Raw genomic sequence first — 14,373 nt, forward strand, 5'->3', positions numbered from 1 at the left:
TGCTGAATATGATTCAAGGAATCATGAACAAGGAAATGAAAAAATTAAGTTTAATGAAATCAAGTATGTGAATTAAGAAATAATGCGACAACTAAAAGAGTAGATTATGGAAGAATTTCAAAATATACGGATCTTTGTCTAAATATAAAGAAATGTTGAGGGACATAGAAAAGAAAAACGTAAGAACTTGATAAGGTAGCAGGACTGTGGGAAAGAGGGATGCGTGAAACCTTGGAAGGTGAAAAAAAGGTGAGTGATTCAACAGAAAGTGAACAGCTACAGAAGTTGGCAAATGAAACCGGTCTGCTGGATAACTAAGTGGCTGACTAACAGCGGAAACATCTGACAGGGTATTACCTGACTGTTGGAAATAATGCACCTAGCTGCTAAATTAGGTCAAATGTTGTTCACCGCATGCCTTCTTTGGTAAGAAGGAAGCTTGCTACTTCTGTTTTTGAGATCAAATGTTATTTGCGCCAAATTAAAAAAGTACAATCTGCATTCTCTTGAGTACTAAGTTTAACAAATTCGAGCAGTTACAGTTCCAAGGCTACCTGAAAACACTGCAAACATCATTCCAACTCACTTCAACACACCACACAGTGCTCACTTCAAACTGATGAGTCATTTCTGTCACATCTGGGAGGATGCTAATTCTCACACACGTGATTATCACCAGCAAAGTCAATGCAGTCCCCACTTACCATCTGCTGCGGAGGCTGGGCGTAGCCTGGGTGTTGCTGTGGGGCAGCGGAAGGGGTTGAGGGGTATGGGGTCTGGGGCTGGGAAGGGGGCTGGGAAGAGGGGGGGCAGCTGTACGACATGGTAAGCTGACCCAGGTGGGGGGAGTCTGAGGAGAAAACTGAGGAGCCCTGGCCGCTGTCCAAAGCACCTTCAGCTGGGAGAGACACAGAGGTAACATTTTGTTATGTTTCCTCTCAATCCTTAAAGTAATGACTTCAACAGAAGCTCACAAACTACTGTGGTATACAATTAAAGGAAGGAATAGAGTTGGCTCCAAGGAGCTTTCTGGTTACAATGGGATGACTCGAAATTGTGCGCACACTTGAACAGTTAGTCAACAATGGCTCGCCCTGGTCCACAGGAAAACACTGACAATTGCCAGCAAATACTTTGTTCAGTGTACATTATGCTTTTATGCTGTATGTTCTTTAGACCTGGAACAAAGTGAAGATCATTATGCCACAACATAATCTAAACTCACACATTACAGATTAGTGTTAGTATCTCAAAATAGCTCTGAAGCAAGGGCTGGGCTTTTATTAATCAAAATGATCCCACCTAAGGTAAGATACAAACACTGTGGAGAAACAATTCTGACAATTCTGTCTTACATATGTGCAAGATGCCGCTCTGCTGATAGTGAAGCTGGTGTTGCTCCACTTCAGTCTCCTCCGTCTCCGCCTGCAGACACACACACACACATACACACTAATGCTAAAGCTAATGCAAACTCAAACTTTTAGGTTAGAGTTGCCACTGTCTATTGAATTTGCGTGGTTCGGATTTAAAATACAAAATTCCACAACTGGAATATGGGCCACGTGGTATCGGAATGCCTGATACAGACAGCCAGAACTACATTAGCAGAAGCGGATTCCATGAATCAAAAAACATTTGCTGTGAATAATGTGTAGAGTCAAATCATGTGCAATGAAAATATTTTAAAAAAAAATCCTATTTAGACCTAATTTAATACTGGAGCCCAATAAACCAATGCTTCATTTTTCAACATAAAACCATGTAATCCAATTGCACCAGTCTAACAAACCTGTGTGCGTGAAGCTTTGAATGACTCTTGTTTTTGCTGCTGCTGCTGCTGTTGTTGTTTTTGTTCTGCCTCCAGTTTTCTCTTCTCCTGTTCTTCTCGTACCAGCTGCCTCTGTTCTCTCTTCTTTCGAATCAGAGACACACGGTCCTTGATAGCCTTGGCCATGGTCTTATGGTCAGCCTCTGCAACATAGCCAGACTCAACCTGGGGAGAAAGAAAAAGCAAAGCAGACAACAATAGCAAACAGTTTCATTTTCTGTAAATGCCTTCTGTCATTTCTCTCCCGTTTGAAACCATTAGGCAATGTCACCCCCCCCCTCAAAAAAAAAATATACCATTTCCTGGGCCACATCTTCAGGGACGTCGCTATTCAGGTCAAAGGAGAACTCGATGGCTTCGTTGTCTTTGTATTTGCCTGCAAGCAAGTAAAAAAAACTGCTGGTCAGTCAGTTTTGGTGTGTGGATTGAATGTTTGTGGAATCGTCCTTTGGTTTTTCACTGTTAATCATTCTTTAACCACTATGAAATAGAGACAGAGAGCATTCAAATCCTGTTTTGTGGGTTACTGATTCCTTGCCTTTGAGCTTCTTCACGTCTTCTATCCTGAGCCACAGTTTGATAGCAATCATTTCTCCATCATCCTCCTCTGCAAGTTCAACCCTGACCCCTGTCTCCTCCTGAAAGAACGCATGGTTCAGCAGGGTCTTTATGGCATACCTGGAGATAAAGAATTAAGCAGCCAGATTTAGAGCAGTGCAGTTTTTCTAACAGAGATCTCACAGATTTTGGCTATGCGGAGACCTGGAATGACTTCTTGACACTGTTTGAGTCCAATCTGTTCACAACAATCAATGCTTTGTGAACTGACCTCCAACTCAGAAGTTAACAGAACAGACATGGCATGTCATTAATGTGCTGAGAATCACAACATGTTGATAACAAGCTGTCCAACTGCGATTAGTGTTGCCGGCTGCAAAAAGTGTCATCTAGGATGAATTTTGTTAAATCAAGGGAAAATATGCTGAGAACAAAATTTGGAGAAGGGGAAAAGGAGAGAAGAGCACAAACTACTTTAGTTAAGTTTGTAAAGCTGCAGACATGCGGCCATGATGGATGTGTTGGCAGAACCAAAGCATGAGCAGAAGGAACAGAACACTTCTCATTTGTAACCACAGAAGCTGCGAGTTGGACGGGAGGATTTACCAGCTCAGTGTCTAAACCCATGCAGAAAGGTATTTAACACAGAGTAACTGTCAGGCATAACTGGATCTAGTGGTCATTTCATGGTCCATTTTATCAGCATCAGCATTAGAGAGAACATATGAGTCATATACCAACAAAGCAAAGTCCCATTTAGGGTTGCTGTCTTTTGTTTTTGTGACTCACCTCTCATCCTTGTTTGTTCTGATACAGCCCTCTATAATTTCCTTCACCTCAGGAATGGCTACCTTGTCAAAACTGCCAGGCTTCACTCCCTGCACAAGCAGAATAAGACAAGCAGTGAAGGCAAAGAAGCTCTCAGAGACATCAAGAAAAGGTAGACAAGAACAAAAAAGGGAGACCTGTTCTTTCTCACTCATGCAAAGGTTAGATTTACTGTGACTCACAGCTAGTTCATGCACATATATGCACGTGGTCTGAGTTAAAGCACATAGTTAAGTTTCACAAAACAGATGTTCAGTTATTCCACTTGTTCTTTTCTGTAATGTTCCTTTTGGTGGATGCCATGAATATTAGTTTCTCTTTTGTTGAAGGCAAACAGAGAGAACAAAAACGCCCAAAACAGACACAAGCTACAAGCTACAAAGTGTTAACTGTGATCAATTGTTGCAGCTGCAGGATAAACTAACTTAAACTGAATTTTGCATTTGGACTAAGCTTTCAACCATCAGAGGACTCAGAAGGTGTCAAAGAATGTTCAGTAATAGTTTGACCCGGGGTTAAATTCCACATAAACCCTGTTGAAGGAGTAAATTATGAAGCACAGCCTTTCAGAGCCAATTAACAACACAAGAGCACATTTTGAGGGATAACGCTAATAGAATTAATCAGCAGGAACCCCGCTGAGAAGCTTGGCACTAACTGCAGCTTCTGAGGCCAAATGATAATAAACACTGCAAATGTCCTGCTGAACAGGCAGCAACAGCTGAAAACGAAAACAGGGCGAGAGGGAAAATATACGATACTAACAGATATGTCAGATAAAACATACGAAGAGTAGGCAGCTCCATGGTTCATAATGATAATAATGGGAAAGAGTCGTACAGTATCAGTAGATCACTCGATGTTTCCAGTAACTAAGAAGGACGGGGCTCATACTAATCAACTAAAAGGTGGAAGCAAAAGGCTGATGCTAAATCTTAAAGAAAAGGAATGTTGGAATCAAGCATAAATGACTGAGCAGAGCCCCCCTGACATTCAGTTATTAAAAACCTAGGCCTGGCTCACAAACTAATAAACAAGCAATTAAAGTAGGTGACACTTTATCTGCAAAAACATGAATCTGTTTGGACAAATCACACAAAAGCACACACTAATTCACTAAGATAAAGTGATGATAAAGCATTGAAACCCAAACACTTAAAAAATGAGACAACCAAAACACAAGTTACTTTTAGAAATTGACAGTTTTTGTCATTTTTTTGTCAAATAAGTGACTTACCTAAAGAGTACTCATTGGATTCGGACAGCAGAAAATGCTTCTAAAAATGTTTTTGGTCTAAACTGACTGACTGATATCAACTTGCAAAGCTAACAAAGGACCACTTCCCTCCGCTCGTCCTTTCCCTCATACTTTTCTTTCCTGGTATGTTTCTCTCCTGCTGTCCCACCAGTTCACCGTTATAAAACAACCCCCGTCTCTCAGTGGCATACACACAGATTCCAGGGCCAAACAAGGTTAAGACTGATGCAGGGTGTAATGGCATTAAGTCTGACAGAAGAAGGGAGGGATGGAGAGAAAGCTAGATTTTAGCTAAATGAGGCTAATTGGGGGTAAGGAATGTTCCAGATGGAGGAGTACGAATCACGTCAACAACTCTGTTTGTGAAGGTATAAGAAGATAATACAAAGCAACAAGGAAGTCAAAACACATTCCCTGGTCTCTCAGTCAAAACGTGCCTTTCAACAAAGGGCGTTTTCAGTTTGATCACTTATCAAGAGTCTTCATGGTAAATTTATCCAGAAAAATGAATGAATAAAAGAAAGGGATTTGAAACACTGATCGTGGAAACTTTTTACATGAGCTCCTCTATGACACGTCCCATTTATATGGGACATTCTCCTGTTTCTAATGGGAATTTAGGACAGGATTGTGCCAGTGTATAGATCTGTCAAAGCATGCCGGGAAATCTTTACAGCATTTAATGAGGTATCCTTGTAAATGACTCTCAGACCATGACAGGTGAAATCCTCTGTTCGGACGGAACAAAGAAATCTCAAAAAGCAGAAAAGGAGGAAAAATGGCAATGAGCTCAGTCTCAATAATATGTCGGCAGTCAAACACGGTTATGGCGATATCATTCTGTGGTGAAGCTGGAAGAATGGTCGGGATTGAGAGGAAGAAGAACATAATGAATATAGAGCAGTTCAGGATCAGGAGCTCAGTCTGGGGGAGAAGGTTTTCAAATCAATGAGACTACCAAACGCACACCATCAAGAAACACAGGTGTGGCTCCAGGAAAACTGAAAGTCTGTTCACCGACGCTCCCATCCAACCTGGATGAAACATGTCACAGGGGACAATAAAAACCAACTGCTCAGGGTACTTCTTGCAAACGAACTGTTGAAATTAGCATGCCTAATTTAAGGGTAGATGACCAAAATGAAAGGAAAATATCTGAAATAGAAGTGACACATCAGACAAGAAAAACATTTGTTTAAAACCAAACTTCCTTAAATGACACATTTTATGGGTAAATTTAGTTGATTACCTCTGAGAATAAATGTTAACCGTCGTGATTAGTAGAAAAATCCATCAACAGCTGGAGAAATGAAAGGGGAAACATGGTTGCATGGATTTAGCTGCAAGATGAAAGGAAGCACATGACAAGGTTCTGTCTGTGACTGATCAAATACACGGAAAACTAAACGCATGTTTTGCAAAAGGCTCTGCTGATTCCAGTGCATGAGATCACTTTGCTAAGAAGTTATAACACATAACATAAGACGTGCGCACAAACAGCACAGTGAACCCAAGAGCTTGGACCACACCAATAATCTAATATGGTCTAATCAAACTCAGGAAGTGATTTCAGTTTCGTGTGAGTGAGATGAGGGAATAGAAAGATGGAGGGAGATGGGTTGAAATACATCGTCTGAATGTATTATGTTTGTGAAGCATCTTAAATTGAATTGAATTGAATTCTGAAACAGTAAAATGCAGACAGAAGAAAAACAGAGGACTGAGTCTTTTCTGTGAAAGGGCCGGTTAGAGGCAGGGAGGGAATCATAATCCAAATCCTTTCAGTTTCAAAGTGACGGTCAGATAGTATAGATTGACCAGTGAACATATCAATTCAATTACAAAGCAAAGGAAAGTAATCACATATGTGTTTATAATGCAAGAGCAAAACCTGTAAAAGTGACAATCTGGTCTATCTAAGCTGAACCTTCACTTTTATTTTAATGTGTAAAATAAATGGATGAAAGAAATGCAATACTTCCATTACGAGTCTAAAGCAACTATTAAACTGTAATAGTAGACTGCATTTTTTTTAAGTCTGAGCTTGCTTGAAACTAATCAAACTGAGCATAGCCTTTTTGTTTTTTCAACTGATGCTTTGGCAGCATAAGAATAGTTTAATATTTCAGTGAAAGCGATACAGAGAATTGGCATAAAAGATGTGATAAGGGAGCAAGAAGCAAAGATGAGTGTGGGATAATGGAGGGACCAGAGGAGGATAAAGAGACCAAATGAAAAAAGGGGATTTCTAGTAAATTCCTCTGGTCCATTAAACAATCGCTGACGGCCTCCGCAGAGCTGGACTCAGTCTGAAATGAAATAAGAGAAGCAGCTCCCATCTGTCTGCTTGTGGATGTATATTTGATGGCTTCAGCAGCACTCAGAGGCTCAAAGCCCTGATCGAAGTCTGATTGAATCCATTCCCGTCTGCCTGTTTTCCCATGTCTATCTCGTGTTTTTTCGCCTCATCGAGGTGAGAGCAAACGGTCGTAGAGACTTGACACGACTAGAAATGGTACAAATTTAAAACACTGCTGTTTAAACCCGCCATGATCAGGCTTTCTCCGTAATGCTCTCTACAGCTGAAGAAAGAAATTCCGGCTACACAAGTCTTCACAGAGTGGTCTGTTTTTTTTTTTTTCTCTTGTTGTGCAAGACAGACCGAAACAAAGTCTGAGAGGCAGCAAGTGGGCTCAAGTGAAAGACAAAACAAAAAACACCCGCATCATATGACTGACTCTCCTGCAGCTCATGCCAAACTTATTAATACAGTCAGTAAACAACTGTGTGGGGGGTTTCAGAAAGTGGATGGAGGTCAGAGAGAAAAACACAAACTAGGCCGTTAGCTGCGACCCATGAATGTTACAAAGTCTCAGTGGAGACACTCAGAGGAAACAGTTTCACTGATACGCCGACAGACACTTACACTCGTGACTCGTCTGTAGATCTGGGCGGCATTTTGACATTCAGAGTAGGGATACTCCGAGGTAGCCATCTCCAGCATACACATCCCAAAGGCATAGACGTCTACAGATTCATCGTACTTCTCTTCATACATCTCTGGAGCCATAAACTCTGGGGTACCTTTAAGAAACAAAAAAAAAGGAGAAATCGCTGACTTTCACACTTCAGAAAGACAACAAAACTCACAAGCAAGAAACCTTCAAATGGAATTTAAAAAATTCATCTCTTTCAGTTCATCAGTATACTTGTTCAGTCTTTCTGGAGTTATTACAAACAGTTTGTTACACTAATACATTTCTTTAAAGCATATCATGGAAAACACGCATTGAAGTTCACACTGTGTACGCATGCATGGTGCAAATACTTTAATGTAAAGGTGGGCTCGAACTCACAAAACGCCCACACACATTTGGAACTGTCAAACCGCAAGCTGGTGCCACATATCTGTTTTGTGCGAGGATTCCTGCATGAGCCCAAATAATTGAGGTCTCCCTAATTACCACAAAGCAGCTGAGAGACCAACTGAGCGTATCGTTCTTTCCTCAGGGGAGTGAAAAGTATGTGTACTCATGTACTCTGAAAATGTACACTGAAAATATGTGGTAGTAAAAAAACTAAATAGTTGTGGCCAGTAACTGCAACTGATATTAAGTGCAAAACGTCAGTCTCTTAATATGGAGGAAGTGTGTGTGTGTGTGTGTGTGTGTGTGTGTGTGTGTGTGCGTGTGTTGGGGGGGGCATTACATCTCTAGACAGCTTAATCCAAGGAGGAGGTTGTCTCACCTTTCAAATATCTGTGGTTAACTTTAACAACCAGACATGTTAGAAGCGGTAAAAGTAACGTGCAGGAGGCGTGAACACTAATCAAAGAATATGTTTGCATTCTGCAAGTATGGACGTGTGCACGTAAACTGCTTACTGCTTCAGCAAATTAAAATGAATCATGCTGGCTGTTTCGCTGTCTCCACCTTGACAACTTTCCGTGCACAGAGGTCAGCCTGGATGCAATGCTTTCTATCTGCAGTGGCTACTATGTGTGCGTGCATTTTTTTTACCTATGACACTCTTGGCAAAAGAGGCTCTCTTTAGCGTGGCCAACCCGAGGTCGCCTATCTTCACCGAGCCCGTGGGGCCCGTGATGAATATGTTGTCGCATTTCAGGTCTCTGTGAATGATGGGTGGAGCTCTGGTGTGCAGGAAGTGAAGCCCTTTGAGGATCTGTCGGCACCACGAACGAAGAACCTTGATTTTCATCACCTTGAAGCGCTTCAGGTAACTGCAGGACAAAGAAACCACACGTGAGTTATTCGCCAAACCAAGACAGAGGGAAAGAAAATTAGATGGCATTTATCTTTCAAAATACATAATTTATTCAAAAATACAGCATGTCTGTCTCCTAGGTTGGCAAACCTCTGTTCTTAAAAGGAGAGTGGTGCACACAATCTTTTAGACATATTTTTCAAACACAGTCCTTTGGGACACGGACAACCCCTCGTGTCAGTTGTCTGACAGTAATACACAGCGATTAGACAAGCTCAAAAACATCATCATGAATACTGCCAAAGACATCACTGTGCACACAAATATAGAAAATTAGAGGCGCCAGCGAAGGTTAGACACTGTCTCATTTTTCCAGCGGTTACTTGGAATTATGTCAAAGGGAAATTAAAATTATTGCTATGTTTAAAAGAGCTTAATTTAAGAGCAGCAGTAAACAGAAAACACTCATACGCTCAGTGTTTATTCAGCACAACATGAATAGAAGGCGGTAGCATTTATAGTAGTTACAGTCGCACCTCTTAAAATGAAAAAAAAAAAAATCCCAATGAAAAATTGAAAGCACACAGAAACACATCTGATAAGATGCTTTAATGCGGAGCAGCTGGCCAGCAATCTTACAGTAAACATTATATCAAGCAGCCTCGCCATTCCCACGCAATTTATTTTAAACACTTCTTTTGCTCAGATTGAGAGCAACAAGGTATCATTCAATTGTGCAGTTGTTCCATTTTTAATCTTAAAGTAATTTAGAACAGTTGTCTATTGTCTCTTCCCACTCATTCCTGTTCAGAGTTATGAGTCTGGTGCCTTTCCCATTATACGCCGTGTGGAAAGCAGGAAAGCCCCCTCTGACAGCCCTTCTTAAAGCTAGCATAGATCCACACCTGTGTGTGATCACGAGTCAGTCCACCTGGTTTGCACGACCTTGGAATGTGGGAAGAAATACCGCAGCAATAACGGCAGAGCAGAACAGAGACGTCAGTGTAAGAGGCGTTGATCTTATTTAGCAGAATAACAAGACGCTACTGTGACTCCAAACTGAACACTGCCATTACTGTCAGTCAAATACAGTTGCTTAAAATACACATTTTTTTTGTTTTTGTCATATTAGGTGCAATTGTTTGAAAGCAACATCCAAGGTTTTTGTTGAAGAGATTTGAAAACTCACTTGTTTTTCTGTCACTTTTGACAGAAACAGAGTTTCTCTTATCTCCCAGATGATGAGGAGGATTTGAAGGAAGGTACCATCACATTTATGATTGACTTTTATGTCACAGCATCAAAGCTTGTAGAATAGATTTACAAAGATTTTATTTTTTAAAACAGTTGGATTTAAACCAATCTTTTCCTAGATCTATTTTGTGCATTTAATTCGAATTCCAAGCCCAGGCTAAATCTGCCCTTCAGCACCTGACCGAACCCTCGGTGCCTCCGCCTCTGAGTCCAACATCATCGACCGGCAGCTTCGGACTCTCACCGGCTGCTCTAATAATCCAGCAAAGGCAAATCTTTGGAGACTTTGGAGAGCATCATGGACCAGTCTGCTCCAACGCCCCTTCAGACTGTTGAGTTACAGAGCTGCAGAGTAACAAATGAAAGCCCTGAGCCTTGAGTCGAATTGAGCGACGGTACGAGTTTGACCCGACCATTAAAATGCACCACTGTCCTCATCCCCGTGTCCATACACGCGATTCACCTTCTCCCGGTGAAGTCCATCTTATTTCTCCTTTTCCTTGCTCCATCTCTCAAATCGAAAGCTCGCCAGGTAACAGCTGAGAGGAGAGCAGTCCTTACAATCCTGTCCCATCATGTAACACATCCTCTTTACAGAAAAATATGCTGGCCGATTTCAAGTCTTTTGGCTTTCTCTAAATGTTTTTCTACAGCGTGTCAATAAAAGGGCATGTTAACAGATGGAAAATAATCTTTTGGGAAATTTTAAAGTGAACATGCCACAAAGTGAACATCTGCATAAACTCCCTTTCTGACATATTTCCAAAAGAGCACCTCGTATCCTCTTCATCGTCCCTCCCCACCCTCCTCTCCTCTGCTTTCTTTGTCTCCCTTTATGAAGTCAGAACAGTGCTGACAGACACGTTAAACCCTGTGGCATGCAGTGCTGGAGTGACACTGCACAAAGTGTCTCTCAAACCCACTCGATGGTGCTCTCGTTTAGGCACACAAACCTGAGCACACGGATATGCGTGTGCAGTCACAGAAGCATGCACATGTGCATCATGTGGATACGGTCTATAAGAAAACAGTAAATACACCTCATATTGTATGAACTGGCAGGAAATCGTTACTAAACATAAGAGATGAATACATTTATACAGACAAAACAAACCCAGCAGCTCAAACACATCTTTTTCTCTCGTCCACACACACACACACACACACAGATAAGGGCTCCTTCATACACTGAACCCCTGCTCGTCAGTGTTTCCATCTGCACCATCAGTGCCCCCCCCCCCCATCCCTTTTTTTCCACCGCCTCAGCGCTCAGTGTACAGCAGCGCCTCTCCTTTCTGGGTATTCACCTGGACGTCAGCCAACATCCGGTCCATAATCGCACATACATGCACTGTATGTATTGTCATAACAGGCTTGTGCATATAAAGGATGAATTTCCTGCATATGACAGTCATAAAAGGGAAATTGGTGATCTTAATCAGAGAGCAATTTCAAAAAGCAAACATGCAAAAAAAAAGTTCTTTCAAAGCTAAGTTTTTCGCTGGTTTTCTTCTGTGAAACCGAACTGGATATTTCTGTATTCCAGACAGATATTAAAAATCAGCATGTAATATACACACTCCAAATTAAATATATTAAGAAATACAGCCACACTGTCATACAGCTTTGTTTCCCCTTTAGATTCAGATGCTCCATATTCTGTTAACTCTAGAATAAGGTCAAAATAAGCTTCCTTAAAGGTGGAGTCTCTGCTTTCTTCTTCAGTTACTCATTAGGTAGCGGTGTTGGAAAACAGAAAAAGGCTTTTGATTAAACTTTATAGATGTATGTGCAGACTACAGTGCAGACGCAGCCTCTGCAGTGGTTTAGAAATACAATCTATGAAGCTTTTTTAGTCTTCCAGTAGAGGGCGTTGTGTCCTTAATTGTACTCTGTTATTAAATTATTTCTCCCCCTGCGGTTACAGGTGGGTCGGTGCTTTGTCACAACACCTTGCAAAATGAAATTTTTTGTTTATTAAGCTGACAATCTCTACATGCATCTCTCAGTCTCAAGTCTTTTCTCTTGCTCTGTCACTTGGATCTCAGATTACTGTATGTAACTATCACTTTGGTCATCCGTCTGCCTCCCGCTACACAAAGCACCGAGGAACGATGTCAGGAATGAGAGGAATCCGCAGCAGAAGCAGCAGCTGGCAGGTGGGCTGACGTTGTCCCACGATGCACTGCGTGGTGCAGGCTGCGGGGAGCGCACCCCACATTCAACCTTTTATTGTAACAGGAGCTCAACATTCACACTGACATTCACAGATGCACATCTATTCTACACAGCAGAGCCTCTGGCACTGATTCGAGGCGTGTTCAGAGACGCATCAATTCCCCACAGTAAATTTTGGGGAGGGGCAGGATGGGACTGAGGTGCGGGGCTGACAGATGCCCGTGGTGTTGTTATCTAAACAATCCTTCTAATTTCATCAAGGTCTCCTCGTGATTCACGGGTTTATTTATTGGATCAATGTCTAAAAGTGGATAAGAATCCCTTTAACACATCCTATATTAGAAGCAGTTTAATGGTGTTGCAGTGCACTCTGATTATGCATCATATCATTGTTTAAGGTCATGTGAGTAGTGTACCTCGAAGACAGGCAGTCACTCACAAATACTGTGCAATAAACAGGCCTGCAACACATACTCTACATGTAATGAGTCACACAGGCGCGTGCTGGCTGCCCCTTAACAGCTGTAATTAGCACTTATACCCTGTTGGGATGAGAGGTGCTAAGAACAATACAGAGAAAGGCCATTGGAGAATTTTAAAACAGGGAATAGATGCTAATTGGTTTGACAGGATACTAAATGACAGGCGTGAGTGTCATTTCTATATTCTAATGCAAAACTGCAGCTAAGCACTAATCTGCACTAATTTTTTGGGTTCATTTTGTAAACTGTATATCTTTTTGCTCATACATCTGATTCTGGTGTCAAAGGATGAAGAGGAGCTCAAGCAGTCATGGTGTAGAACACAAAAAACATTCATTATAAATTAATTTCAAACATCTCGTGTACTCACGTTTTTAACGTGCCCGATGTCATGAGCTCAGTGACGAGAACAATACATTTCTTCCCTTTGCAGGGACCCTCCCAGGAGTCATAGAAGCGAACAATGTTGGGATGCTGGAGACCCTTTAACATCCCAGCCTCCTCTTTGAATCGCTGGCGCTCCGACTTGGACAGCTTACGATCCTGCACACAGGACAGACAGGAACCATTAGTCCAAAATAACCAAAACAGTCTATTTGAAATCTGGAGAGCAGTAACATTTTCCCCAAATCAGAAGCAAAACACTATGATAGCAACTGCAATTACAATCAAATCAAGAGGCAAGAGCTTTTGAGGGGTAGTCAGAGGAGCTAATCAGCAGAAAATAGAGGTTTGGAAGATAAGAAAACACATGTTTGTGAAATGTGATAAAAATGTTTTCCATGGATGCATCCATGCATCTAAAAGCAAAGCAGAAATAAAAAGTGAGTCCGGAAACACATTCAGCCACAACCTTTTGTTGAGATGCTTTGTGAAAAATGATTTATGCAGTGATTATAGATTAAAAGGATTTAAATTCACATGTGAAGCTAAAGTGGATAGGCCTCTGTGGTATTAGTTTTGTGCAAAAGCCAAGCGGACTTGTTTTTGGTAGAAATCTCTCATTTACAAAATCATTTGTCGGTGTGCTCGCTGTGGATGAAACACGTGGGTATAAGACCGCAATTCATATATTTGCAGAAAATAAGGGGAAAACAATCTTTATCTTATCCACTGAGTCTTTATCTCTCATGGTTGTAACCACCCAGGGAGAGGTTGACCAAAACAAGCTAAGAAAAGAAAGTTATGGTCTAACTAACACACACACACACACACACACAGTCAAACAGTTTAAAGGGCATTCCGTCTCTACCACTGAGACCTTAATAAACAGACACACTGGGTAGTGAGGATGGGTCAGCTCTTGTAAATTACTGAGTAACTTTGAGGGGCACGTGTGTGTGCACTGGCACATCAACACCAGCACGTGTGTCGTCTACATGTCAGCTTTCATTTCACGGGAAGAAAACCCTAAACATTTAACACTCAAAAGGTGCAAATTTAAGGAACAAATATCAAAATAATTTAGGAGAATGCGTGTAAGCCGAGTCTGTGAGTTTGCTCTTATCCGAGTGTGCTTGAACGGTTTTCCGCTTCCGTTTCTTAGTCTAATTGCAGATGACACATTCGGCTCATCACTGCCCCAAAAATAAATAAAAGCGTTGCTGGCTGACAATGATAGAACAAGGTGACAAATCCTCAATCCTTAGAGGATTTCAAGCCCAAATATAGTGCTCCAGATGTAGAAAAGGGAAAAAGATCTTAAAATACAAGAAAGCGCTGGAATCAACCTGGAACAATTTGGGAGGAAATCACGACAC

The 14,373-nt window shown here is 41.5% G+C and overlaps 1 protein-coding gene across 9 annotated transcripts in view; it reads right to left on the minus strand.

Moving 5' to 3' along the window:
* wnk1b (WNK lysine deficient protein kinase 1b) overlaps positions 1-14,373 on the minus strand; it is a 79,874-nt gene that overhangs the window by 32,212 nt on the left and 33,289 nt on the right. For all 9 annotated transcript variants that reach the window (XM_072377695.1, XM_072377694.1, XM_072377688.1 and 6 more), the window contains exons 3-11: positions 12,984-13,156; positions 8,495-8,715; positions 7,402-7,559; positions 3,179-3,267; positions 2,370-2,509; positions 2,128-2,207; positions 1,793-1,996; positions 1,356-1,425; positions 705-898 (exon numbers count right to left, since the gene is read on the minus strand). In XM_072377695.1, coding sequence (XP_072233796.1) covers positions 705-898; positions 1,356-1,425; positions 1,793-1,996; positions 2,128-2,207; positions 2,370-2,509; positions 3,179-3,267; positions 7,402-7,559; positions 8,495-8,715; positions 12,984-13,156 — 1,329 coding nt within the window. The remainder of the gene's footprint in view (positions 1-704; positions 899-1,355; positions 1,426-1,792; positions 1,997-2,127; positions 2,208-2,369; positions 2,510-3,178; positions 3,268-7,401; positions 7,560-8,494; positions 8,716-12,983; positions 13,157-14,373) is intronic.

The sequence above is a fragment of the Leuresthes tenuis genome, unplaced genomic scaffold, assembly GCF_036924035.1.
Source record: "Leuresthes tenuis unplaced genomic scaffold, fLeuTen1.0.hap1 SCAF_23, whole genome shotgun sequence".
NCBI lineage: Eukaryota > Metazoa > Chordata > Actinopteri > Atheriniformes > Atherinopsidae > Leuresthes > Leuresthes tenuis.